General features: G+C 47.8%; 3 protein-coding genes across 5 annotated transcripts in view; all 3 read left to right on the plus strand.

Moving 5' to 3' along the window:
• Nucleotides 1-783: 783 nt before the first annotated feature.
• pigu (phosphatidylinositol glycan anchor biosynthesis, class U) lies at nt 784-13,084 on the plus strand. Its single transcript, XM_056436943.1, has 10 exons — nt 784-1,041; nt 2,933-3,019; nt 3,101-3,163; nt 3,246-3,355; nt 3,748-3,946; nt 7,330-7,484; nt 10,238-10,381; nt 10,469-10,593; nt 11,560-11,702; nt 11,788-13,084. The coding sequence occupies exons 1-10, from the start codon at nt 895-897 to the stop codon at nt 11,899-11,901; spliced, it is 1,287 nt and encodes a 428-aa protein (XP_056292918.1). The 5' UTR covers nt 784-894; the 3' UTR covers nt 11,902-13,084.
• Nucleotides 13,085-14,051: 967 nt separating this feature from the next.
• On the plus strand, nt 14,052-22,967 carry mcm2 (minichromosome maintenance complex component 2). Its single transcript, XM_056436927.1, has 20 exons — nt 14,052-14,138; nt 14,537-14,730; nt 14,806-14,978; nt 15,178-15,308; nt 16,144-16,282; nt 16,536-16,633; nt 16,738-16,859; nt 16,933-17,140; nt 17,223-17,357; nt 17,600-17,791; nt 18,643-18,736; nt 19,225-19,303; nt 19,440-19,611; nt 19,693-19,819; nt 20,062-20,174; nt 20,253-20,417; nt 20,757-20,831; nt 20,902-21,084; nt 21,155-21,310; nt 22,526-22,967. Exons 1-20 carry the CDS (start codon nt 14,133-14,135, stop codon nt 22,634-22,636), a joined length of 2,673 nt encoding a protein of 890 aa, XP_056292902.1. The 5' UTR covers nt 14,052-14,132; the 3' UTR covers nt 22,637-22,967.
• An 871-nt stretch (nt 22,968-23,838) lies between these two features.
• Nucleotides 23,839-27,495, plus strand: part of podxl2 (podocalyxin-like 2) — an 8,447-nt gene continuing 4,790 nt past the window's right edge. For all 3 annotated transcript variants that reach the window (XM_056436930.1, XM_056436932.1, XM_056436931.1), the window contains exons 1-5: nt 23,839-23,987; nt 25,410-25,882; nt 25,954-26,266; nt 26,382-26,648; nt 26,732-26,956. In XM_056436930.1, the coding sequence (XP_056292905.1) occupies nt 23,954-23,987; nt 25,410-25,882; nt 25,954-26,266; nt 26,382-26,648; nt 26,732-26,956 (1,312 nt within the window). In that variant the 5' untranslated portion in view covers nt 23,839-23,953. The remainder of the gene's footprint in view (nt 23,988-25,409; nt 25,883-25,953; nt 26,267-26,381; nt 26,649-26,731; nt 26,957-27,495) is intronic.

Here is a 27,495-nt window from a genome sequence, read left to right on the forward strand (position 1 = left end):
TAATAATTTAATCTTTGAAACAATAAATAAAAAATATTTTTAAAATGTCAAACTTCAGAAAACATAAGATGATCTCTTTTTGTTGAATATTGTTCTTTATATGTTATGTTTAGATGTTTCTGCAAACCGTATTTAAACAGTATCCTGTGTGCTTTACATCTCTCAGCTTCATCATTTATTTTAATTTATTTTGACCCTACAGTTGAGTCAGTTGTGAAGAATCAACTAAATCATCTTTTAACAAAATAAAAGTGTCTGCAGCGGAAACTGTGGGTGAAATGTGTCTACCTTTCTGATCCAACGCACAAAGACTCCCGCCGTGAAACATGTTACGGATTAATGGTTCCGCTTCTTGTTTACGTCAAATGACGACAGGAGAACATTTTAAATATAAAGCGTTAATTTACGAACGACAAAGAGTTAATAATTAGTTAATTTACTTTGCTTTATTCGATAAAGGACAATGCACATTAATAAAAACATGTCTGTCCAATGTGCCAGTTAGCCAAGAGGCTATTTTTCATTTGTCGAGGCAGACGTCACAAAACAAACCTAAACACAGAAATAAGATTACATATAGAAGGTGTACACTATATTGACCCTTTTAAATGGGTTCACAAACAATGAATAGAGAGAAAATATTATTATTATGTATTATTTATATTATATACTTTTCAGATCATAAAACAATTTTAGAATTTATTAACAACAACATCAATAATAATATATAATTAAATCATAATACATAACTAGTATAGTATTAAACACCATTCGCTTACCCGAACAGCATTTATTTATATATATTTCCGTTTGGAGTTCCGTTCAGGTCCCTTCGCAACTCCATTTCCCGTCGTGCACCGCGGCAGGGCGGAGAGGACTTCCTTCCTTGTGAACATGGCGGCTCCGTTGACGCTGCTGCTGCTGGTCGCCGTGACGGTCCGCGCCGCGCTGTACCGGTCCGGCCTGGCGGAGCTGATCTCGGAGCGCGTGGAGGTGGTGTCCCCGCTGACCGCCTGGAAGAGAGGTAAGCCCGGGAGAGAGGTTCCGCCTCCCCGGGGCGCGAGGGAGGGGGAAACCTATCGCTGGAACACCGCCCCTGTCGCCTGCTCCGTAACCGGTTCTCCTGCAGAGACCCGGACCGAGCCCCGAGAGACCCCCACGGTCCACTACCGGGAGTCATGTCGCTGAGCACGACAGCGGAGGCTCTTCATCATGATGATGATGATGTACTAGTTCACAGGACTCGCTGCCCCTCTAGTACTACAGTACAATCAAATCAAAGTATAAATACCACATTCAGTGTAGACTCCACTTTGTGACGTCATCAAAGTACTAAAGTATTACCTAAACTCATGATGGTTACTCATTGATCTGTTATTGATTATTGATTATGTTCATCGCCGGTAGGGTGCAGCTCATTATTCTCATAATATCAATAATCAATAAAGTCTGTTTTTAATTCATTAATATGTTGAATATTTGCTCTATTAACCCTCCTGTTATGTTGCGGGTCAAATTGACCCGTTTCAAAGTTTGAAAATCTAGGAAAAATACTTCTAAGTACTCTTTCTGTATAAAACTTCTTCTGCTTACCTGATTTAGTGTAATCAACGGAGAAAAAAAATACTAAAAAAAGATCATGTATTTGCAACCCCCCCCTGCAGGTTTATATAACAGAGATGATGTTCCCGGGTCAATTTGACCCGGCTGTGAAAGTGAAGGCTAAAAGTCATCAGAAGAGTCACGTTTAGACTATTTCTTTCTTTGTAAATGTAGGACAGTCTTTCTTACTCCCTCCCACCAAGTTTCAACACACACACACACCAACACACACACACACACACTAACACACGCGTGCACAGACACCAACACACACACAAACACACATATCAGCACACACACAAACACACATATCAGCACACACACCCCGTTCACAACCCCATATATAAAGTTGTACACATTTCAAACTTCAAACAAAAGAATCAGGTGGTTGTTATGGTAACCATCTCTATCCTGCTGTGTGCCCATCACCCTACATGAGAAGCACACTTTACAGACTAAACAATGTTTCTCATCTTCTAACTTTCCCCCTCAATACAACTTTATTGGACATGGGACACTAATGTGAGGGTTTCTTTCATGTCTCAACTAATACATATGTAGTATAGTACTTCTAATATACTGTCTGTCTGACTGGGAGAAACACACACCCTGTCTCATCCCAATCTCAGACCCACACACATTCTCTTTCTAACGACCCCAGCTGTGCGAAATACAGATACTATTTTGACGGAACCTTTATTTTTTCCCTGCGGGAAAACTCCACGCACGCCTTAGCAGGGGAGGGCCAAACATACAAAATAGTTGCTGAGAAGTCCTACAACATTACACTCTGCAGATCCATACGACTGCATCAAGAGGATGACTGTGTGCTGGCCTTTGGTCATCTTTTATCATATAATTTATGCATCTTAACACTAAAAATAAACATAACTAAAGTTTACTTTCAATACAAATCCTTTATGCCTCATTTGGCTTGATTTTTAGTGGGCGGGTCATTATGACCCTGAACACACACACACACACACACAGACACACAGACACACACACATACACACACACAAACACAGAGACAGACACACAGACACAGACACACACAGAGACATACAGAGACACACACAGACATACAGACACACACAGACACACAGACATACACACACACATACACACACACAAACACAGAGACAGACACACAGACACAGACACACACAGAGACAGACACACAGACATACAGAGACACACACAGACACACACACACACACACACACAGACACACAGACATACAGAGACAGACATACAGAGACACACACACATCTGTGAACTCATTGGCCACGTCTGAAGCGTCTCTTGAAGTCAAACTCTGGGGCAGCAGTTTCCACATGTTGCCTTCTCCCCTCAGACGCCTCTCATCATCTACCTGTTCCACTTCCTGGTGGACTACGCAGAGGTCACCTTCATGGTGAGTGGAGGAGGTCTACAGTCAGTATGAATAATACATATATATATGTGTGTGTGTATAAATATGTGTCTCTGCCCTCAGCTGGCAGACGTGATCACCGCTGTGGCTCTGTACCTGAGCGTGAAGGACTACAACAAACAAGTGGTGAGCAACTGCATGAGCTGTTGTTGTTGTTGTTGTTGTTTGTTGTCCTGTTGCCACGGTCACGCTGTGGATGCCGTTTCAGTTCCGGAAGCAGAAGTTCGCCCTGGAGGCCGACCGCTACCCGCTGGACTGCCTGGAGCTCATCAGGAGCCCCAAGGAGATGCAGTACATCCCCCTGAAGGTGGCCATGTTGTGAGTCCACCGCCGAGTGTGTGTGTGTGTGTGTATAATATACATATTTATAAATCTATTTAATTTGATAGATTTATAAATATATCTGAATATATATATTTTGTATATTTAGAAATATATATTGATAAATATATTTAATATATTTTTAAATATTTTTATTTTTATATTTATGAATATGAATATATTTATATATATATATTATAATTAAACATATTGATAAATGTATAAGAATATATTTATATATAATATACATATTTATAAATATTTTTAATGAATGTATAAATAATATATATTAATATGTTTTGTATAGTTCTAATTATTGATATATATAAATATTTATGTTTATACATATGTATTCATCTAACATTTTAATTGTCTAAATTGTGTCGCAGCTACCTGCTGAACCCGTTCACCATCCTGTCCTGCGTGGCCAAGTCGACGTGCGGCCTGAACAACGCCGTCATCGCCCTCTTCGTGCTCGCCACCATCAAAGGAAACGTGCTGCTGAGCGCCATCTTCCTGTCTCTGGCCACGTACCAGTCCATCTACCCGCTCACGCTGTGCGCCGCCGCGCTGCTCTACCTGCTGCAGGTAGTGCTCCTCCTGTATAGCATATACATATATATATGTATTTTTTTATAAATATCAACAAAAAATATATATACAGGACTGTCTCAGAAAATTAGAATATTGTGATAAAGTTCTTTATTTTATGTAATGCAAAAAAAAAAAAAAAAAATGTCATGCATTCTGGATTCATTACAAATCAACTGAAATATTGCAAGCCTTTTATTCTTTTAATATTGCTGATTATGGTTTACAGCTTAAGAAAACTCTAAAATCCTATCTCATAAAATTTTAATATTTCCTCAGACCAAGTAAAAAAAAAGATTTATAACAGCTGAGTGTTTGTCAAGGCTCAGGAAACCCTTGCAGGTGTTTCGAGTTAATTAGACAATTCAAGTGATTTGTTTAATACCCTACTAGTATACTTTTTCATGATATTCTAATATTTAGAGATAGGATATTTGAGTTTTCTTAAGCTGTAAGCCATAATCAGCAATAAATCAGAATAAAAGGCTTGCAATATTTCAGTTGATTTGTAATGAATCCAGAATGCATGACATTTTTGTTTTTTTAATTGCATTACAGAAAATAAAGAACTTCATCACAATATTCTAATTTTCTGAGACAGTCCTGTATATATATTTTAATATATATTATATATAAATATATATTTTCATGTTTAATTTCTCATATATAAATTATATATTATATTTATATATATGTTATATTTATACATAAAAAGATATATAAATAGTTATACATATTTTTATTTATACATATATTAAATATATATATATATATTGTTTTATATATTTTGTAATGTATATATTTTTTTATATATTTATATATTTATTTACATATATATATATATATAAAATAAAAATATATACACTACCGTTCAAAAGTTTGGGATCACCCAGACAATTTCGTGTTTTCCATGAAAACTCACACTTTTATTTATCAAATGAGTTGCAAAATGTATAGAAAATATAGTCAAGACATTGACAAGGTTAGAAATAATGATTTGTATTTGAAGTATTAATTTTTTTCTTCAAACTTTGCCTTCGTCAAAGAATGCTCCTTTTGCAGCAATTCCAGCATTGCAGACCTTTGGCATTCTAGCTGTTAATTTGTTGAGGTAATCTGTTGACATGTCACCCCACGCTTCCTGAAGCACCTCCACAAGTTGGATTGGCTTGATGGGCACTTCTTGAGGACCATACGGTCAAGCTGCTCCCACAACAGCTCAATGGGGTTGAGATCTGGTGACTGGCCACTCCATTACAGACAGCAAGCTGCCTGCTTCTTCCCTCAATAGTTCTTCACAATGTGGAGGTGTGCTTTGGGTCATTGTCCTGTTGGAGGAGGACATTGGCTCCAATCAAGCGCTGCCCACAGGGTATGGCATGGCGTTGCCAAATGGAGTGATAGCCTTCCTTATTTAAAATCCCTTTTACCTGGTACAAATCTCCCACTTTCCCAGCACCAAAGCAGCCCCAGACCATCACATGACCTCCACCATGCTTGACAGATGGTGTCAGGCTCTCTTCCAGCATCTTTTCACCTGTTCTCGTCTCACAAATGTTCTTCTGTGTGATCCAAACACCTCAAACTTGGATTCATCTGTCCAGAACACCTTTTCCAATCTTCCTCTGTCCAATGCCTGTGTTCTTTTGCCCATACCAATCTTTTCTTTTGATTGGCCAGTCTCAGATATGGCTTTTCTTTGCCACTCTGCCTAGAAGGCCACCATCCCAGAGTCGCCTCTTCACTGTCGCCGTTGACACTGGCGTTTTGCGGGTACCATTTAAAGAAGCTGCCAGTTGAGGACCTGTGAGGCGTCTATTTCTCAAACTAGAGACTCTAATGTACTTGTCTTCTTGCTGAGTTGTGCACCGGGCCTCCACTTCTCTTTCTGCTCTGGTTAGAGCCCGTTTGTGCTGTTCTCTGAAGAGAGTAGTACACACCGCTGGAGGACATTTTCAGTTTCTTTGCAATTTCTCGCATGGAATAGCCTTCATTTCTAAGAACAAGAATAGACTGGCGAGTTTCACAGGAAACTTCTTTTTCTGGCCATTTTGAGAGTCTTATCGAACCCACAAATGTGATGCTCCAGATAATCAACTAGCTCAAAGGAAGGCCAGTTTTATAGCTTCTCTCATCAGCAAAACAGTTTTCAGCTGTGCTAACATAATTGCACAAGGGTTTTCAAGGGTTTTCTAATCATCCATTAGTCTTCTAAGGCGATGATCAAACACAATGTACCATTAGAACACTGGAGTGATAGTTGATGGAAATGGGCCTCTATACACCTCTGGAGATATTTCATTAGAAACCAGACGTTTCCACCTAGAATAGTCATTTACCACATTAACAATGTATAGAGTGTATTTCTGATTGATTTAATGTTATCTTCATTGAAAAAAACAATGCTTTTCTTTGAAAAATAAGGACATTTCTAAGTGATCCCAAACTTTTGAACGGTAGTGTATATATATGTATTTTTTTATAAATATATTTTTTTAAAATAATTATATATTTATATATTTTAATATATATTATATATAAATATATATTTTCATGTTTAATTTCTCATATATAAATTATATATTATATTTATATATATATATATATATGATATTTATACATAAAAAAATATATAAATAGTTATACATATTTTTATTTATACATATATTTAAAAATATATATATATATATTTTGTAATGTATATATTTTTTATATATTTATTTACATATATATATATAAAATAATAATATATATATTTATACATATTTTATTTATATTTTTATATATTTTCATGATAATCTTCTCATATTTATATTATATTTATATATATTTTATATTTATAGATCAAACAATATATGAATAGTTATACATATTTATTTATTATTCATACATATATTTACATATTTATATACATATATAAAAATAAAATATACATATATTTCTATATATTTTATTTCTATATTTATTTATTTCTATATAAATATCTATTAGTGCTGTGAAAAATAACGCGTTAACTCAGTTAATTAAATTACAGGTTTAACTAGTTTTTTTTACCGCATCTAACGCATGCGCAGAATGAGCTTCCAATCCGTCTGTTGTTGGTCGTCTCTCCAGCAGCGTGTCATTCTGTCTACGTGTCGCATTAACACGACTCCGATCTCCGTCTCGCGCGCAGAGCTCGGATGCCGCGTGTCAGCGCGCACATCGACGAAAACAAGTCACTTACCCCGGAGCTCTTGCCTGTCTTGAGAGCCTGTAAATGTATATATGTGATTAATCATGATTAATCCACAGAAACCTGTGATTAACCTGATTAAACATTTTAATCGTTTCACAGCCCTAGTATCTATATATTGATACACATGCCCCTCCCCCCACAGCGCCAGTACATCCCGGTGAACCTGCGGCGCTTCAGCTTCTGGTGGTTCGTGGCCCAGTACGCCTTCATGTACCTGGGCAGCCTCTTCGTCATCGTGGGCCTCTCCTTCTTCCTGCTGGGCTCCTGGGACTTCCTGCCCTCCGTCTACGGCTTCATGTGAGTGGGGGAGCACGGTTCTCCGGGGTCAGAGAGGTCCCTCACGGCGGTTCTCCGGGGTCAGAGAGGTCCCTCAGCAGTTCTCCGGGGTCAGAGAGGTCCCTCACGGCGGTTCTCCGGGGTCAGAGAGGTCCCTCACGGCGGTTCTCCGGGGTCAGAGAGGTCCCTCACGGCGGTTCTCCGGGGTCAGAGAGGTCCCTCACGGCGGTTCTCCGGGGTCAGAGAGGTCCCTCACGGCGGTTCTCCGGGGTCAGAGAGGTCCATCACGGCGGTTCTCCGGGTGAGAGAGGTCCCTCACGGCGGTTCTCCGGGGTCAGAGAGGTCCCTCACGGCGGTTCTCCGGGGTCAGAGAGGTCCCTCAGCGGTTCTCCGGGGTCAGAGAGGTCCCTCAGCGGTTCTCCGGGGTCAGAGAGGTCCCTCAGCGGTTCTCCGGGGTCAGAGAGGTCCCTCACGGCGGTTCTCCGGGGTCAGAGAGGTCCCTCACGGCGGTTCTCCGGGGTCAGAGAGGTCCCTCACGGCGGTTCTCCGGTGTCAGAGAGGTCCCTCACGGCGGTTCTCCGGTGTCAGAGAGGTCCCTCACGGCGGTTCTCCGGTGTCAGAGGTCCTCACGGCGGTTCTCCGGGTGAGAGGTCCCTCACGGCGGTTCTCCGGGGTGAGAGAGGTCCCTCACGGCGGTTCTCCGGGGTGAGAGAGGTCCCTCACGGCGGTTCTCCGGGGTCAGAGAGGTCCCTCAGCGCGGTTCTCCGGGGTCAGAGAGGTCCCTCACGGCGGTTCTCCGGGGTCAGAGAGGTCCCTCACGGCGGTTCTCCGGGGTCAGAGAGGTCCCTCACGGCGGTTCTCCGGGGTCAGAGAGGTCCCTCACGGCGGTTCTCCGGTGTCAGAGAGGTCCCTCACGGCGGTTCTCCGGGGTCAGAGAGGTCCCTCACGGCGGTTCTCCGGGGTCAGAGAGGTCCCTCAGCGGTTCTCCGGTGTCAGAGAGGTCCCTCACGGCGGTTCTCCGGGGTCAGAGAGGTCCATCACGGCGGTTCTCCGGGGTCAGAGAGGTCCCTCAGCGGTTCTCCGGGGTTAGAGATGTTCCTCAGCGGTTCTCCGGGGTTAGAGAGGTCCTCAGCGGTTCTCCGGGTCAGAGAGTCCCTCAGCGGTTCTCCGGGTCAGAGAGGTCCTCACGGCGGTTCTCCGGTGTGAGAGGTCCCTCAGCGGTTCTCGGTGTCAGAGGTCCCTCAGCGGTTCTCCGGGTGAGAGAGGTCCTCACGCGGTTCTCCGGTGTTAGAGAGGTCCCTCAGCGGTTCTCCGGTGTCAGAGAGGTCCTCACGGCGGTTCTCCGGGTAGAGAGGTCCTCAGCGGTTCTCCGGGTCAGAGAGGTCCTCAGCGGTTCTCCGGGGTCAGAGAGGTCCCTCACGGCGGTTCTCCGGGGTCAGAGAGGTCCATCACGGCGGTTCTCCGGGGTCAGAGAGGTCCCTCAGCGGTTCTCCGGGGTTAGAGATGTTCCTCAGCGGTTCTCCGGGGTTAGAGATGTTCCTCAGCGGTCCTCCGGTGTTAGAGATGTTCCTCAGCGGTTCTCCGGTGTTAGAGATGTTCCTCAGCGGTCCTCCGGGGTTAGAGATGTTCCTCAGCGGTTCTCCGGTGTTAGAGATGTTCCTCAGCGGTCCTCCGGGGTTAGAGATGTTCCTCAGCGGTTCTCCGGTGTTAGAGATGTTCCTCAGCGGTCCTCCGGTGTTAGAGATGTTCCTCAGCGGTTCTCCGGGGTTAGAGATGTTCCTCAGCGGTTCTCCGGTGTTAGAGATGTTCCTCAGCGGTTCTCCGGTGTTAGAGATGTTCCTCAGCGGTTCTCCGGTGTTAGAGATGTTCCTCAGCGGTTCTCCGGTGTTAGAGATGTTCCTCAGCGGTCCTCCGGGGTTAGAGATGTTCCTCAGCGGTTCTCCGGTGTTAGAGATGTTCCTCAGCGGTCCTCCGGTGTTAGAGATGTTCCTCAGCGGTTCTCCGGGGTTAGAGATGTTCCTCAGCGGTCCTCCGGTGTTAGAGATGTTCCTCAGCGGTCCTCCGGTGTTAGAGATGTTCCTCAGCGGTCCTCCGGTGTTAGAGATGTTCCTCAGCGGTCCTCCGGTGTTAGAGATGTTCCTCAGCGGTCCTCCGGTGTTAGAGATGTTCCTCAGCGGTCCTCCGGTGTTAGAGATGTTCCTCAGCGGTTCTCCGGTGTTAGAGATGTTCCTCAGCGGTCCTCCGGGGTTAGAGATGTTCCTCAGCGGTTCTCCGGGGTTAGAGATGTTCCTCAGCGGTCCTCCGGTGTTAGAGATGTTCCTCAGCGGTCCTCCGGTGTTAGAGATGTTCCTCAGCGGTTCTCCGGTGTTAGAGATGTTCCTCAGCGGTTCTCCGGGGTTAGAGATGTTCCTCAGCGGTTCTCCGGTGTTAGAGATGTTCCTCAGCGGTTCTCCAGTGTTAGAGATGTTCCTCAGCGGTCCTCCGGGGTTAGAGATGTTCCTCAGCGGTTCTCCGGTGTTAGAGATGTTCCTCAGCGGTCCTCCGGTGTTAGAGATGTTCCTCAGCGGTTCTCCGTGTTAGAGATGTTCCTCAGCGGTTCTCCGGTGTTAGAGATGTTCCTCAGCGGTCCTCCGGTGTTAGAGATGTTCCTCAGCGGTTCTCCGGGGTTAGAGATGTTCCTCAGCGGTCCTCCGGTGTTAGAGATGTTCCTCAGCGGTTCTCCGGGGTTAGAGATGTTCCTCAGCGGTTCTCCTCACGTTCCCTGCGTCTCCCAGACTCTCCGTCCCGGACCTGACCCCCAACGTCGGCCTCTTCTGGTACTTCTTCGCCGAGATGTTCGAGCACTTCCGCCTCTTCTTCCTGTGCGTGTTCCAGATCAACGTCTTCTTCTACACCGTGCCGCTGTCCATCAAGCTCAAGTAGGTCCTCCTCCTCCTCCTCCTCCTCCTCCTCCTCCTCCTCCTCTTCGTGGGGCCTTCCTCCCTGACGCCGTCTGTGTTTTCCAGGGAGCATCCGGTGTTCCTGATCTTCATGCAGCTGGCTGTGATCTCCATCTTTAAGTCGTACCCCACGGTGGGAGACATCGCCCTCTACATGGCCTTCCTCCCCGTCTGGAGCCACCTGCACCGATGTGAGCGGAGAGTTTATGAAATATAGAAGACCTCTTCAGCTGGGGGTCTATATATATATCAATCTATATTATATACGATATATATATAATAATATGTATAATTATATATATAATATATGTATATATATATATATATATATATACACTACCGTTCAAAAGTTTGGGGTCACTTAGAAATGTCTTTATTTTTTTAATTTGTCTCTTTTTTCAATAAAGATAACATTAATCATAAATACACTCTCTACATTGTTAATGTGGTAAATGACTATTCTAGGTGAAACGTCTGGTTTCTAATGAAATATCTCCAGAGGTGTATAGAGGCCCATTTCCATCAACTATCACTCCAGTGTTCTAATGGTACATTGTGTTTGATCATCACCTTAGAAGACTAATGGATGATTAGAAAACCCTTGTGCAATTATGTTAGCACAGCTGAAAACAGTTATGCTGGTGATATAAACTATACAACTGGCCTTTGAGCTTGAAGTTTGAAGAACAAAATTAATACTTCAAATATTAATCATTATTTCTAACCTTGTCAATGTCTTGACTATATTTTCTATTCAATTTTCAATTCATTTGATAAATAAAAGTTTTCATGGAAGACACGAAATTGTCTGGATGACCCCAAACTTTTGAATGGTAGTGTATATATAATATATTTATATATACAATTTATATTTATAAAAATATATAAAAATGATATATATACATATATACATATATATATATGTATATATATATATAATGAATATATATATTAAATATAAATAACATATATATATAATATGTATAATTATATATATTATATACTATATATAAATAATATATATGTATATATATTTAATGAGTGTATATATATATGATATATAATATTATATATATATATAAAATATTAAATATAACATGTGTGGGACAAATAAAGGAATATATCATATATATAATACATGCTTTCTCGTCCCCCAGTCTTGAGGAACATCTTCTTGGTGTCCTGCGTCCTGCTCGCCTGCTCCGCTCTGTTCCCGGTGCTCTGGCACCTCTGGATCTACGCCGGCAGCGCCAACTCCAACTTCTACTACGCCATCACGCTGCTGTTCAACGTGGCGCAGGTAGGAACAAGGTCACGAGGTCAGCGCTGGTTGTATAGAAGTCTTTGTTTCATGTGTTAAAGCTCCTCCCCTTTCCTCGCCTCAGATTCTGCTGGTGTCGGATTACTTCTACGCCTTCCTGCGGAGGGAACACCACCTCACCTACGGCCTGTACCTGAAGAGGAAAGACGGCTCCGAGGCCACGCTGGTGCTGAAGTAAAGACATGTCGCCTCCTGCAGGACGGAGGAGGATCAGCTGAGGCCTCGCTTTGGTCCTCGAAGGGAACCGACACCAACGGAGGAGGATCAGAGACTTCCAGAGTCCTGGTCCTCAGGAGGTCTGTCTGGTCCGACGTCGTGTGCAAAGAAGTCCCAACGCACGACCTGACGGACAGACGCAGAAATACCACAAGCAACAACTCGACATCTGTTTTCTGCGCTCTTATTTTGAAGCCTCACCTTTTTCACCTTGAATCTGCGGCTGCAAGGGTGACCTTTTATTTTGAAGTCTTTTGGGCAGCTTTTATTTTGTAGCACCAACTCTCACGTTGTTTGTGTTTCGTGTTTACCAGATTATATTTTGTGGTGGGGAAATATTTTATTGTCTGGAAGCTTTGTTTGATCTCTAATGAGCAAATTCCACATTTTCAGTGTTGCACGTCTGACAACAACAACAACAACGACGACAATGAGCGCGGTCCAGCCGCTGTCCGACTTGTTCTTTAAATCGAGGATTCACATGAACCACGTTTTCAAGTAGGAAACTGTTTTTTACCATTCTGTCCGACGGGACTCAAACGCCTCATTCTACTGGTGGTGTGTCCAAACAGGAAGTACTACTCGTGTACATAATACTCCTTCATAGTATTCTGCGTACTTTATCTCTTTAGATCAAATCTTCAACGGTTTTCTTCTCTGCAGTTTATTTAGGGTTCTTGTGCTTTTGCAATGCATTGTGGGGGAATGTTGTCCCGACATGCTGCTTGGGATGAGTGCGACAACAAAGACTGAACAGGAAGTTCATGTTTTCCTTCAGTCTAAACTATTTAAAAAGGATTACCTCCCTTAAAATAAGCCTTACACAGACTCTGATGTTTTACGGATGAATGATTTTGTTTCGTAATTGTGAAAATAATTATATAATTTACAACAAATCTCACAAAGTGATCCGGTGAAGTTACGCCGACATCAGCGGTTATTTATTTGGTGAAATGACGTACGAAACTCAAACTATAACCGTTTTAATCCGCTTTGATACCAATGAGTGAAAAGATGTGATATTTATTTATTTGCTGCACTGAACTATTTCTCTTTGATTCTTTCCACTTTAATTCTGTTTTTGATACTGTACATACGAGGGTTCTGTTTTTGTTACAGATAATAAAATGCAAAGGTTTAATGGGGCGAGTCGTAAATGATGATTATTAATCTTGACGTGTTGGTTTTAAAGCGTCTTCTCAAAGGGCCGTCAGCAGGTTGATTTTAATATATATATAAATTGATATATTTATTAAAAAAACATATTTATGTATAATTTTAAAAAACATATTTATATTATATATATATATAAAAAATCTATACATATATTTAAAAAAATAATTCTAAAATAACAAAATAATTAGCTATTTTTTTTGTTTCTATTTTGTATATATGTATTACAATTTTTTAAAATATATATATGTAAAAGAAATACAAATATATATATAAAGCATTAAACTACATTTATATAAAATATATATATAAAAGACTATATATATATAATTTAAAAAATCATATTTATATTTTATATATATAAAATATACACTTTCTTTTTTGTTCTATAATTTCTTATTTTTTATTTCTATTTTCTATTTTTTATATAAACCAACACCTAAAAAACATATTTATATTATATTTATAAAATATATATATTTTTTTTAAATATAATTTGTTTTCTTCTTTCTATTATTTATATATGTTTATTAAAAAAATCTTTAAACATTTTTTTGTATATATATAACGAAGACGAAAAAGCAGCTCTGGAATATGATGCTATCTGGACCATTTTTTTAAGAGGTTACCGGATTTGTACGAGTCCCAAAAATGACCGAGTCCCAATTCGACGTCATAAACTCCGCCCCTGCTCCTCAAGCCCCTGCTCCTCAAGCTCAGTGAAGAGTGCGCTTGTTTTCCTCCGCGGCCCGCTCCGCTCCTCTTCCCGCCCACACGGCGGGTTCACAGCGGCCGAACGAGCCTCTACGGCGGCTCGTCTCACACCGAGCATACCGTCCTGTTAGCCCCGCCTCCTTAAGACAGGCCGACCAATGAGGAGCCGCGACGGCACGGCGTCATTTATATATTAATATATTTTCGCGGGCTTTGAGCGTCACGTGCTCCTTCCGCGCGAAAGTCTGCTCCAGTCAGAAGGAAGACGTTTGTTCAGGAGGCAGAAAGAAGAAGATCAGAGACAACATGACGGTAAGTTAAACTTGTTAAACTACCGATAAACTAGTTAGAATAACGATAAACCAGTTAAACTAAACCAGTGAAACCAACAGACTGTTTGTCATTAATGTGATTTACTATTTATTCATCTGTTGTGTATCTAATGTGGTTTATTTCTCTTCATGCAGTAATACTAGTACCTCATTCAGTGTGTACTAGTATCTCATGATGTACTACTCTGCTGTAGGCCCTTGTGTACTAGTACCTCATTCAGTGTGTACTACTCTGCTCCCTGTGTACTAGTACTACTCTGCAGTAGCCCTGTGTACTAGTACTACTCTGCTCCCTGTGTACTACTCTGCTCCCTGTGTACTAGTACTACTCTGCAGTAGCCCTGTGTACTAGTACCTCATGAAGTACTCCCCCCTCAGGATTCCTCCGAGTCGCTCCTCGGGGCCTCCAGCCCCCGCCGGGCCCCCAGGAGAGGAGAGCTGACCTCCAGCCCCGGGAGGGACCTGCCCCCCTTTGAGGACGAGTCTGAGGGCCTGCTGGGGGACGCACTGGTCCACGAGGAAGAGGAGGAGGAGGGGGAGGGGGAGGAGCTGATCGGGGACGGGATGGAGAGGTGAGGACGCTCTGCTGGCCCTGAGCCAGATTCACAGGTCCTGGTCTTGAACTGAGTCTTCGTGTCTCCTCTCAGGGATTATCGAGCCATCCCGGCTCTGGACCGGTACGAGGCCGAGGGTCTGGACCTGGAGGAAGAGGACCTGGAGGAGATGTCCCCCGGGGCCCGGGCCTCCGCCGAGGAGGCCATGAGGAGGAGGGACCGGGAGCAGGGGGTCAGCGGGAGGCTGAGGAGGGGCCTCCTCTACGGTGAGGAGCAGGGCCACGGGGTTCAGGTCCCCGGGGTTCAGGTCCCCGGGGTTCAGGTCCCCGGGGTTCAGGTCCCCGGGGTTCAGGTCCCCGGGGTTCAGGTCCCCGGGGTTCAGGTCCCCGGGGTTCAGGTCCACGGGGTTCAGGTCCCCGGGGTTCAGGTCCGCAGTGAATGATGCGTTTCTTCATCGTCATCCAGACAGCGAAGACGAGGATGACGAGCGGCCGGCGGCTCGGAGGAGGCGATTGGCCGAGCGAGCGGCGGAGGGCGTCGCCGACGGAGACGAGGAGGAGATGATCGAGAGCATCGAGAACCTGGAGGACATGAAGGTAGGGAACCTCCTGGTCTCTGACCTCCTTGTCTCTGACCTCCTGGTCTCTGACCTCCTGGTCCTTGTCTCTGACCTCCTTGTCAATGACCTCCTGGTCTCTGACCTCCTGGTCCTGGTCTCTGACCTCCTGGTCTCTGACCTCCTGGTCCTGGTCTCTGACCTCCTGGTCCTGGTCTCTGACCTCCTTGTCAATGACCTCCTGGTCTCTGACCTCCTGGTCCTTGTCTCTGACCTCCTTGTCAATGACCTCCTGGTCCTGGTCTCTGACCTCCTGGTCTCTGACCTCCTGGTCCTGGTCTCTGACCTCCTTGTCAATGACCTCCTGGTCTCTGACCTCCTGGTCCTGGTCTCTGACCTCCTGGTCCTTGTCTCTGACCTCCTTGTCAATGACCTCCTGGTCTCTGACCTCCTGGTCCTGGTCTCTGACCTCCTGGTCCTGGTCTCTGACCTCCTTGTCAATGACCTCCTGGTCCTGGTCTCTGACCTCCTTGTCAATGACCTCCTGGTCTCTGACCTCCTGGTCCTTGTCTCTGACCTCCTTGTCAATGACCTCCTGGTCCTGGTCTCTGACCTCCTGGTCTCTGACCTCCTGGTCCTGGTCTCTGACCTCCTTGTCAATGACCTCCTGGTCTCTGACCTCCTGGTCCTTGTCTCTGACCTCCTTGTCAATGACCTCCTGGTCCTGGTCTCTGACCTCCTGGTCTCTGACCTCCTGGTCCTGGTCTCTGACCTCCTTGTCAATGACCTCCTGGTCTCTGACCTCCTGGTCCTTGTCTCTGACCTCCTTGTCAATGACCTCCTGGTCCTGGTCTCTGACCTCCTGGTCTCTGCAGGGTCACAGCGTGAGGGAGTGGGCCTCCATGGCGGCTCCACGTCTGGAGATCTACAACCGCTTCAAGAACTTCTTGAGGACTCACGTGGACGAGAACGGACACAACGTGTTCAAGGAGAAGATCAGCGACATGTGCAAAGGTGTGTGGACCTGTGGGTACCTGTGTGTGTGTGTGTGTGGACCTGTGGGTACCTGTGTGTGTGGACCTGTGGGTACCTGTGTGTGTGTGGACCTGTGGGTACGTGTGTGTGTGGACCTGTGGGTACCTGTGTGTGTGTGTGTGGACCTGTGGGTACGTGTACGTGTGTGTGTGGACCTGTGTGTGTGTGTGGACCTGTGGGTACCTGTGTGTATGGGGGTACCAGGTCTTGAATCCGGTTCTTGTGGTCCCAGAGAACAAGGAGAGTCTGGTGGTGAACTACGAGGATCTGGCCGCCAGAGAACACGTGCTGGCCTACTTCCTGCCGGAGGCCCCGACGGAGATGTTGAAGGTGAGTCCAGTGTGGGGGGTCGAGGAGAGCCAGGCGGTCTCCTGGTCTGGACCTGGACCATGCGGTCTCCTGGTCTCAACCTGACCCCCCTGGCCCCCCTGCAGGTCTTCGATGAAGCCGCTAAGGAGGTGGTCCTCGCCATGTTCCCCAAGTACGACCGCATCGCCCACGAGATCCACGTCCGCATCTGCAACCTGCCGCTGGTGGAGGAGATCCGGTCCCTCAGGTACCGTGGTACCCCCCCCCCCCCCCCATACCGCCTCCTGACACGGGCCTGACTCCTCCTCTTCCTCCTGAAGGCAGCTGCACCTGAACCAGCTGATCCGGACCAGCGGCGTGGTGAGCAGCTGCACCGGCGTGCTGCCGCAGCTCGGCATGGTGAAGTACGACTGCAACAAGTGCTCCTTCGTGCTGGGCCCCTTCTTCCAGAACCAGAACCAGGAGGTGAAGCCGGGCTCCTGCCCCGAGTGCCAGTCCCTGGGCCCCTTCGAGATCAACATGGAGCAGGTGAGGAGGAGGAGGAGGAGTTTGTTCTACTTCGTGGTGTCTTGAGGTCTCCGTGAACCTGAACCCGCCCCCCCTCCTGTAGACCGTGTACCAGAACTACCAGAGGATCACCATCCAGGAGAGTCCCGGCAAAGTGGCCGCCGGCCGCCTCCCCCGCTCCAAAGACGCCATCCTGTTGGCCGACCTGGTGGACCACTGCAAGCCGGGGGACGAGATCGTGAGTGCAAGCCCCGCCCCCTTCCCCCTATCAAGCTCCTCCTTCGTTCTCCTCTTTTCTCAAGCTCCTCCTATTTTCTCAAGCTCCTCCTCTTTTATCAAACTCTTCCCTATTTTCTAAGCCCCTTTTCTCAAAGCCTTTTCTCAAGATCATCCTCTTTTCTCAAGCTCTTCCTCTTTTCTGAAGCCCCTCCTCTTTCCTGGGTGACCCTGGCGGTGTGTCCCCCCCCCCCCCCCCCCCAGGAGCTGACGGGCATCTACCACAACAACTACGACGGGTCCCTGAACATGGCCAACGGCTTCCCCGTGTTCGCCACGGTGATCCTGGCCAATCACATCACTCGTAGGGATCAGGGCGTCGCCGTGGCCGAGCTCACGGACGAGGACGTGAAGGCCATCGTGGCGCTCTCCAAGGACGAGCGCGTCGGGGAGCGGGTGAGCTGCTCCGTCCAACTGTCCCTGAACACATCACGGGAGACGGATTGTGATTTAAAAATGTTTTCACCAAAAAAACTGGGACTAGACTCCTGTTGGGGGGTCTGGTCTCCTGTGGGGGGTCTGGTCTCCTGTGGCGGGTCTGGTCTCCTGTGGGGGGGTCTGGTCTCCTGTGGGGGGTCTGGTCTCCTGTGGGGGGTCTGGTCTCCTGTGGCGGGTCTGGCCTCCTGTGGGGGGGTCTGGTCTCCTGTGGGGGTCTGGTCTCCTGTGGGGGTCTGGTCTCCTGTGGGGGGCTCTGGTCTCCTGTGGGGGTCTGGTCTCCTGTGGGGGTCTGGTCTCCTGTGGGGGTCTGGTCTCCTGTTGGGGGTCTGGTCTCATGTGGGGGTCTGGTCTCCTGTGGGGGTCTGGTCTCCTGTGGGGGTCTGGTCTCCTGTGGGGGGTCTGGTCTCCTGTTGGGGGTCTGGTCTCCTGTTGGGGGTCTGGTCTCCTGTGGGGGGTCTGGTCTTCTGTGGGGGGTCTGGTCTCATGTGGGGGGTTCTGGTCTCATGTGGGGGGTTCTGGTCTCCTGTGGGGGGTCTGGTCTCATGTGGGGGTCTGGTCTCCTGTGGGGGGTCTGGTCTCCTGTTGGGGGTCTGGTCTCATGGGGGTCTGGTCTCGTGTTGGGGGGCCTGGTCTCCTGTTGGGGGGTCTGGTCTCATGTGGGGGGTTCTGGTCTCCTGTGGGGGGTCTGGTCTCCTGTGGGGGGTTCTGGTCTCATGTGGGGGGGTCTGGTCTCATGTGGGGGGGTCTGGTCTCATGTGGGGGGTTCTGGTCTCCTGGTCCAGGTTCCTAACCCTCCTCCTCCTCCTCAGATCTTCGCCAGCATGGCTCCGTCCATCTACGGCCACGAGGACATCAAGAGAGCTCTGGCCCTGGCCCTGTTCGGAGGAGAGCCCAAGAACCCAGGTCGGCACCTCCTCCTCCTCATGTTGTTCACCTCCTCCTCCTCTTGTTCACCTCCTCCTCCTCTAGTTCACCTCCTCATGTTGTTCACCTCCTCCTCATGTTGTTCACCTCCTCCTCATGTTGTTGACCTCCTCCTCATGTTGTTGACCTCCTCCTCTTGTTCACCTCCTCCTCATGTTGACCTCCTCCTCATGTTGTTCACCTCCTCCTCATGTTGTTGACCTCCTCCTCCTCTTGTTCACCTCCTCCTCATGTTGTTCTCCTCCTCCTCATGTTGTTGACCTCCTCCTCCTCATTTTGTTCTCCTCCTCATTTTGTTCACCTCCTCATGTTGTTCTCCTCCTCATGTTGTTCACCTCCTCCTCATGTTGTTCTCCTCCTCCTCATGTTGTTCACCTCCTCCTCCTCCTCTTGTTCACCTCCTCATGTTGTTCTCCTCCTCATGTTGTTCACCTCCTCATGTTGTTCACCTCCTCCTCTTCTTGCAGGAGGAAAGCACAAAGTTCGAGGAGACATCAACGTTCTCCTGTGTGGCGACCCGGGAACCGCCAAGTCCCAGTTCCTCAAGTACGTACCACAGCGCTGACCTTTGACCTTTAGGGCCTGAAGGTCACCTGGTAGAGACCTTTAGGGCCTGAGGAGCTTAGTGTTTTAGCGTGAGGTGGTCGTGACCTTTGCCCTAGCTGATGGTGTGTGTGTGCAGGTACGTGGAGAAGGCCTCCAGCCGCGCCGTGTTTACCACGGGTCAGGGGGCGTCGGCCGTGGGCCTCACGGCGTACGTCCAGCGCCACCCGGTGAGCCGCGAGTGGACGCTGGAGGCCGGCGCCCTGGTGCTGGCCGACCGCGGCGTGTGTCTGATCGACGAGTTCGACAAGGTGAGGCCTCCTCCTCCTCCGCGGGGTCGGCTCCACGGCGACCTCTGACCTCTGACCTAAGCCCCTCCCCCCCCCCCCCAGATGAACGACGCAGACCGGACCAGCATCCACGAGGCCATGGAGCAGCAGAGCATCTCCATCGCCAAGGCCGGCATCGTCACCTCGCTGCAGGCGCGCTGCACCATCATCGCCGCCTCCAACCCCATCGGTAGGGAGGGGGTCAGACCGGGACCCCAGAGTCCACCAGAGTCCACCAGAGTCCACCAGAGTCCACCAGAGTCCACCAGAGTCCACCAGAGTCCACCAGAGTCCACCAGAGTCCACCAGAGTCCACCAGAGTCCACCAGAGTCCACCAGAGTCCACCAGAGTCCACCGTAGACCTCCTGTCCCCTGTAGACCGCCCCCCCTTGAGGTGGTCCTGGTCTCATGGCCTCCCTCTCGTCCCGCAGGCGGCCGGTACGACCCCTCTCTGACCTTCTCTGAGAACGTCGACCTGACGGAGCCCATCGTGTCTCGCTTTGACATCCTGTGTGTGGTCAGGGACACCGTGGACCCCGTGCAGGTACACACACGGTCACACACACTCGCACTCTCTCTCACACACACACACTAACCTCCTCTCTGATTGGCCGGTTCTCAGGACGAGATGCTGGCGCGCTTCGTGGTTGGCTCCCACATCAAGCATCACCCCAGCAACAAGGAAAGGGGCGTGGCCTTGGAGGAGGACATCCTGCCCAACACGTCCGACGTGCCGCCGATCCCCCAGGTGCTGCTGAGGAAGTACCTCATCTACGCCAAGGAGCGGGTAGGACTCTCCCACGGTCCTTGAACGCATCATACGCGTCTTAAGCGCTCTACTCGACGACGTCAGAAAGTTCCATTAAAACCTTTTTAAACCTTGAGGGGACGTTGGCTAACATTCAGGGACCTCCAGGGGAACCCGCTTTCGTAAGAGCTCCATCTCTCCCACGGTCCCTGAACGCATCACATCAGTTTTCGTACCGAAGCTTTTTTGATTCTGTCGTTAAAATGTCAGAAAGTTGTATTAAACGCAGATTAAGTCGAGTTGAGTCGCAGAACGTCACAACGTGTTCTCGTATTCGGGGAATCTCCTTATTAACAGTCGGTGTTTCCTTTCCTTCAGATTCATCCCAAACTGAACCAGATGGACCAGGACAAGGTGGCTCGCATCTACAGCGACCTCCGTAAAGAGTCCATGGTGCGTCTCGTGACCTCTGACCTCTGACCCGCGCGTCCCTTTTGTACTGACCTCTGTTCTCCGGCCCCAGGCGACGGGCAGCATCCCCATCACGGTGCGCCACATAGAGTCCATGATCCGCATGGCGGAGGCGCACGCCAAGATGCACCTGCGGGCCTACGTGCTGGAGGACGACGTGAACATGGCCATCCGCGTGATGCTGGAGAGCTTCATCGACACGCAGAAGTTCAGCGTCATGAGGAGCATGAGGAAGGTGCGTGTGGCCCTTTAAGGACCCGGCCGACCTCTGGCGACCCCTCTGACCTCTGCCCCCTCTCCCCCAGACCTTCTCCCGGTACCTGGCCTTCAGGAGGGACAACAACGAGCTGCTGCTCTTCATCCTCAAGCAGCTGGTGGCCGAGCAGGTCTCCTACCAGAGGAACCGCTACGGGGTCCAGAGCGACACGGTGGAGGTCCTGGAGAAGGACCTGCAGGACAAGGTGAGGGGGGGGGGAGGACCTGCAGGACAAGGTGAGGGGGGGGGGAAGGACCTGCAGGACAAGGTGAGGGGGAGGACCTGCAGGACAAGGTGATGGGGGAGGACCTGCAGGACAAGGTGAGGGGGGGGGGGGACCTGCAGGACAAGGTGAGGGGGGGGGAGGACCTGCAGGACAAGGTGAGGGGAGGACCTGCAGGACAAGGTGATGGGGGAGGACCTGCAGGACAAGGTGAGGGGGGAGGACCTGCAGGACAAGGTGAGGGGGGAACAGGACAAGGTGAGGGGGGAACAGGACACGGGGGGGAAGGACCTGCAGGACAAGGTGAGGGGGGAACAGGACACGGGGTGGGGGAAGGACCTGCAGGACAAGGTGAGGGGGGAACAGGACACGGGGGAAGGACCTGCAGGACAAGGTGAGGGGGGGGAACAGGACACGGGGGAGGACCTGCAGGACAAGGTGAGGGGGGAACAGGACACGGGGAAGGACCTGCAGGACAAGGTGAGGGGGGGAAGGACCTGCAGGACAAGTTGAGGGGGGGGACAGGACACAGGGGGAGGACCTGCAGGACAAGGTGAGGGGGGGGAAGGACCTGCAGGACAAGGTGATGGGGGAACAGGACACGGGGGAAGGACCTGCAGGACAAGGTGAGGGGGGGAAGGACCTGCAGGACAAGGTGAGGGGGGGAACAGGACACGGGGGAAGGACCTGCAGGACAAGGTGAGGGGGGAACAGGACACGGGGGAGGACCTGCAGGACAAGGTGAGGGGGGGAACAGGACACGGGGGGAAGGACCTGCAGGACAAGGTGAGGGGGGGGAGGACCTGCAGGACAAGGTGAGGGGGGGAACAGGACAAGGTGAGGGGGGGAAGGACCTGCAGGACAAGGTGAGGGGGGAACAGGACACGGGGGGGGGGGGGAGGACCTGCAGGACAAGGTGAGGGGGGGGGGAACAGGACATGGGGGGGGAGGACCTGCAGGACAAGGTGAGGTGGGGGGGGGGGGAGACACTGGAGGGATGGGTGAGGAGAGGGAGTGGCGATGAAGGGGTTAATGGTGCGTTCAGGGACCACATTGCTTTATCTCAGTCGACTGTATTGAAGAATTTTTAGCAGCAGGTTCTTCAAGTTTCATGATTCTTTGAATCGTCTCGGAACGTTTTCACATTCGTCTGCTCCTGTATCAACTTCTTCTTCTTCTCCTCTTCCTCCCCCAAAGGCCCGACAGATCAACATCCACAACCTGTCGTCGTTCTACGACAGCGACGTCTTCCACTCCAACAAGTTCAGCCACGACGGGAAGAAGAAGCTGATCCTGCAGCAGTTCTAGAAGCCCCGCCCCCTATTGTGTTTGCGACCAATCATCATGCAGGACGCCAGGGGGAGGCGGAACAACTGTCACATGTTCATGGTGACCTCATGAGATCTAAAGGTCATGTGACGATGTCTGTGGTGAAGAGTTTCAATTTCAAAATAAAACCACATTTTGTAAAATAACTTTGATTTAAGGTCCTGAATGAAATGTTAATGTTGAAGTAATTAGAGATTTAAACTCATTGTAAATAAATGTGAATGGTTGTTGTTGTTGAGACTTTAGTGTGAACGTAGCAGGAAGTTCACTTCAGATTGTTGTGAATTGTTAATAAACTGTTTTTGTTAAACTCGTCTCATTCATGAAAATATATTTTACTGAATGTTAATTTTCTTAATGCAATTCGAGACTCCGACTTTATTTATTTTTCAGGTTTAGATAATTCTAAATGTTTTTAAGTGAATTTTAGAATCCTACATCAACGGGACGCTTGTTCCTGAACGCATCACGAAGTGTCGGCATGTTAAATTTATTTAACGTAAGGAAATTAATACTTTAAAGTATCTTAAATTTAGTAAAACAAAAGTAAAATATATCTAACTAGAACGGGCACTCGGTAGAGCGCATACCTTCGCATATCACAAGATTGGGCATTGAATTATGAACATGTTGGCGTTAGTTGCATGCCAATTGGACAAAAATGTATCGTGCTATGGTAAAAAAAAAGATCTTGACCTTTGACCCGATTGATCCCAAAATCTAATCAAATGGTCCCCGGATAATAACCAATCATCCCACCAAATTGCATGCGATTCGGTTCAATACTTTTTGAGTTTTGCAAATAACACGCATACAAATAAATAAATAAATACACGGCGATCAAAACATAACCTTCTGGCATTTTCAATGCGAAGGTAATAAGCAGAATAATACATTATAAGTTGTAACTTGTCTCATTGGAGCTTAATATCTATTTATATATTAAACAAACTAATTAAACACAAAGCATTATATTATAAACGGTTATAGATGTAAAGTGTTTTTCACCTTCATGGAGCAGCTGCTGAAGATCGGTTCAATCACTTTATAAACTCTTTACGAGGAGCACCTGAACGCGTCCCTCAGCCGACACAGCGACACCCGGCGGCCAACGGGGGAACTACACCCTCCAGGCTGCGTCCGGCGTCGGTGCTGCAGCGGATCAGAGCCGCGCAGCCGCCTGTCGCGCAGCGGCAGAGACGCAGAGACACCCGGGAGAGAGCGTCTTCCTCCCGGCGTCCGCTGACACCCAGAGACCGCCAGAGAGGAGGAGGAGGAGGAAGCACTGCAGCAGACATGCCGGGCCTGCTCTTCATCATCACACTGACCGGTGAGTTTCATCCAGACACGAACAACAACAACATGTTATATGTCTTAATATTAATGTTGTTGATGTTATTGATTATTATTGATGAGTCATGAAGGAAACACGATGACATGCAGATCAATTCTGCACACTGATGAAGGCACACACACACACACACACACTGCAGTGTCACACACACATACACACACTGCAGTGTCACACACACACACACACTGCAGTGTCACACACACACACACTGCAGTGTCAGACACACACACACACACACACACTGCAGTGTCACACACACACACACTGCAGTGTCAGACACACACACACACACACACACACTGCAGTGTCAGACACACACACACACACAGGTGATAATAATCTTCATCAATGACTCAGTTTTAATTATGAGCTTCATCAGCAGACAAGATCAAAGACGATATACACAACTATATATACACAACTATATATACATATATATACACAACTATATATACATATATATATATACATATATATACATAATACACAACTATATATACATATATATATACTATATATATATATTGTATATCACAAAACAGGCAGAACAAGAGAGATGTTTAATCTCAGCAACATTTAAAATAGAAGTGCGCTATACACTACTTTTGAATTAATTATTGGATTTTGCAGATACAAATGCGATTAATCGTGATTAATCAGGGAAATCATGCGATTAATCGCGATTAAAAATTGTAATCGTTGCCCAGCCCTAATATATATATACATATATATACACAACTATATATACATATATATACACAACTATAAATACATATATATACACAACTATATATACATATATATACACAACTATAAATACATATATATACACAACTATATATACACAACTATATATACATATATACACAACTATATATACATATATATAGTTGTGTATATATATATACACACACATATATACGTACATACATGTGTGTGTGTAGATATATACCTACACACATTATACAAATTATAAATTATATTGAATTCAACAATAAATGTTTAAAAAAAGGTTCAAGTATTCACTTCAGAATAACTCTTTGATCTCTTCATCTTCCTCCTCATCCTCCTCATCCTCACCCAGCTCACCAGCTAGTTACTAAAATGGGGCCAGTTAACCAGCTTAACTGGCCCCATCTTAACTAGCAGGTTAACTGGATAAGCAACTCGTTCCTAATACGGTTAACTGGTGTAAACTCAACATTAGTAGAAACACATCTTCATTCTGGAGAGAGGAAGGTGAGGAAAGTTTAACTTAGTTAAGTTTAGTTTAGTTCATCTTAGTTTTAACTACTTCTCTCCTGCGTTAGCGGCTTGTAGCCACTAGCTAACGGAGTCTCACATTGTCACTGATTCAACTTTAATATTATTTAATCTTTTTGCTTGTTCCTCCTGAAGCTCTCCTGTCCGGCCGCGATGCCTTCAGGTTGGCTTGTCCCCGGCGGGTCGACCCCCTCTCTGCGGACGGAGGCCGGGCCCAGCCTCACTTCATCCAGGAAATAGTCAGAGCCAAACGCCACTCGGTCCAGGAGTTAGTGCGAGCCCGGCTTCATTTAGCTCACGACCTGGGCCGACCGGAGGGTCACGAAACATCCCGTTCCCAGACCGAGGTGGACTGGCCCGCAGGCCAGGAAGTAGCCAGGACCCATCCTTCTGGTCAGGAAATAGCCAGGATCCGTTTATCTAGCCAGGAAGTAGGCAGGAACCGCCCATCTGACCAGGAAGTAGCCACGACCGTCCCTTCTGGCCAGGAAGTAGCCATGACCCACCCATTTGGCCAGGAAGTAGCCAGGACCCGCCTCTCTGGCCAGGAAGTAGCCAGGACCCGCCTCGCTGTGGAGGAAAACCTCGGCGTGGAGGACGAGATGGCGGTGAGTTCAAGGACCCGTGTGCTGAGTGGTTTCTTGTGGACTCGTGTTCACTCGTGTCTCCTTGTCGGCAGCGCATGGTTCACCTGGTGGATCCAGGGCGCGACAGGGGGCCGCCGGACGCCTCGCACCCAGAGAGGGAGCTCCTCGCTGGGCCGGGAGACGCCTCCACCGAGGCCTCGGGCTCCTATGGACCGGACATGGAGGAGAGAGGAGAGGAGGAGGGAGGAGAGGACAGAGAGAGGAGAGGAGGAGAGGAGGAGTGGGAGAGAGACATGGGGGAGGACAGGGAGAGGAGAGGGGGAGAGGAGGAGGAGAGGAGGAGAGGGGGGGAGGACGAGTGGGAGAGAGACACCCACGCAAGCCCAGATCTGGATGCTCTGATTGGTTAGTAGAAATGATGACATCACATGACTTCTTCTTCTTCTTCTTCCTCAACTTGTTCTTGTTCTCCTCCTCCTCCTCCTCTCCTCTCCTCCTCTCCTCCTCTCCTCCTCTCCAGGCTACAGTCCTTCTCTCCATCCCTCCCGCTCCAACCACACCGTCCTCCCCCCCCCAGCTGAGGAGCAGCGTGGGGGTCCTGTAGAGGCAGACCTGTGGGAGGCGCAGGGGGAGGCGCAGGGGGAGGAGGAGGGCCACTCCAGTGGCTCTAGAGGCCTCCACTCCTCCCTCACTGCACCTCCTGCTGGAGGAGGAGACGCAGCAGGAACCTCCTCCCCCGAGACCGACACAGGGACCGACTTCGGGCCCCTGGGGAGTTTCACCAGAGGTTTGTTTCCCTTCGAGAGGAGGAGGAAGAGGAGGAGGAGGAGGAGCAGCGGCTCTAGTTTCACCTCCTGTTCTTCTCCCCAGGAGCAGCGGAGGAGGCCGAGAGGGAGGAGGAAGAGGAGGAGGAGGCAAACAGAGGTGGCTTTACCCAGAACCCCACTGTAGCAGAGGGGGGGGCGGACCCCAGCAGGGAGCCCCTTCAGCCCAATGTGGAGGAAGAGGAGGAGCTACGGGAGGAAGAGGAGGAGCTAAAGGAGAAAGAGGAGGAGCTACAGAAGGAGCTGCAGGAGGAAGAACACAGGTTCAAAGGTGAGAAGCTGGATATATAAATATATACAGTATATACATAATATATTTATATACATATATATATAATATATTTATATATACATATTATTTATATATATAGTATGTATATATAAATATATTTATATATATATATAGTATATATATATTTATTATATATATATATATTTATATAAATATATATATACATAATATATACACTACCGTTCAAAAGTTCGGGATCACCCAGACAATTTCGTGTTTTCCATGAAAACTCACACTTTTATTTATCAAATGAGTTGCAAAATGTATAGAAAATATAGTCAAGACATTGACAAGGTTAGAAATAATGATTTGTATTTGAAGTATTAATTTTTTTCTTCAAACTTTGCTTTCTTTTGATTGGCCAGTCTCAGATATGGCTTTTTCTTTGCCACTCTGCCTAGAAGGCCAGCATCCCGGAGTCGCCTCTTCACTGTCGACGTTGACACTGGCGTTTATGGGTACCATTTAAAGAAGCTGCCAGTTGAGGACCTGTGAGGCGTCTATTTCTCAAACTAGAG

The sequence above is a fragment of the Pseudoliparis swirei genome, chromosome 18 (genome assembly GCF_029220125.1).
Source record: "Pseudoliparis swirei isolate HS2019 ecotype Mariana Trench chromosome 18, NWPU_hadal_v1, whole genome shotgun sequence".
In the NCBI taxonomy this organism is placed as follows: domain Eukaryota; kingdom Metazoa; phylum Chordata; class Actinopteri; order Perciformes; family Liparidae; genus Pseudoliparis; species Pseudoliparis swirei.

Coding starts and splice junctions, on each gene's coding strand:
- pigu (XM_056436943.1), top strand. CDS start 895: ATGGCGGCTCCGTTGACGCTGCTGCTGCTGGTCGCCGTGACGGTCCGC. Junction 3,020..3,100: donor ACGCAGAGGTCACCTTCATG/GTGAGTGGAGGA, acceptor CTCTGCCCTCAG/CTGGCAGACGTGATCACCGC. Junction 10,594..11,559: donor CTGGAGCCACCTGCACCGAT/GTGAGCGGAGAG, acceptor CTCGTCCCCCAG/TCTTGAGGAACATCTTCTTG.
- mcm2 (XM_056436927.1), top strand. Junction 14,979..15,177: donor GAGGAGGGGCCTCCTCTACG/GTGAGGAGCAGG, acceptor ATCGTCATCCAG/ACAGCGAAGACGAGGATGAC. Junction 16,634..16,737: donor CCCCGACGGAGATGTTGAAG/GTGAGTCCAGTG, acceptor GCCCCCCTGCAG/GTCTTCGATGAAGCCGCTAA.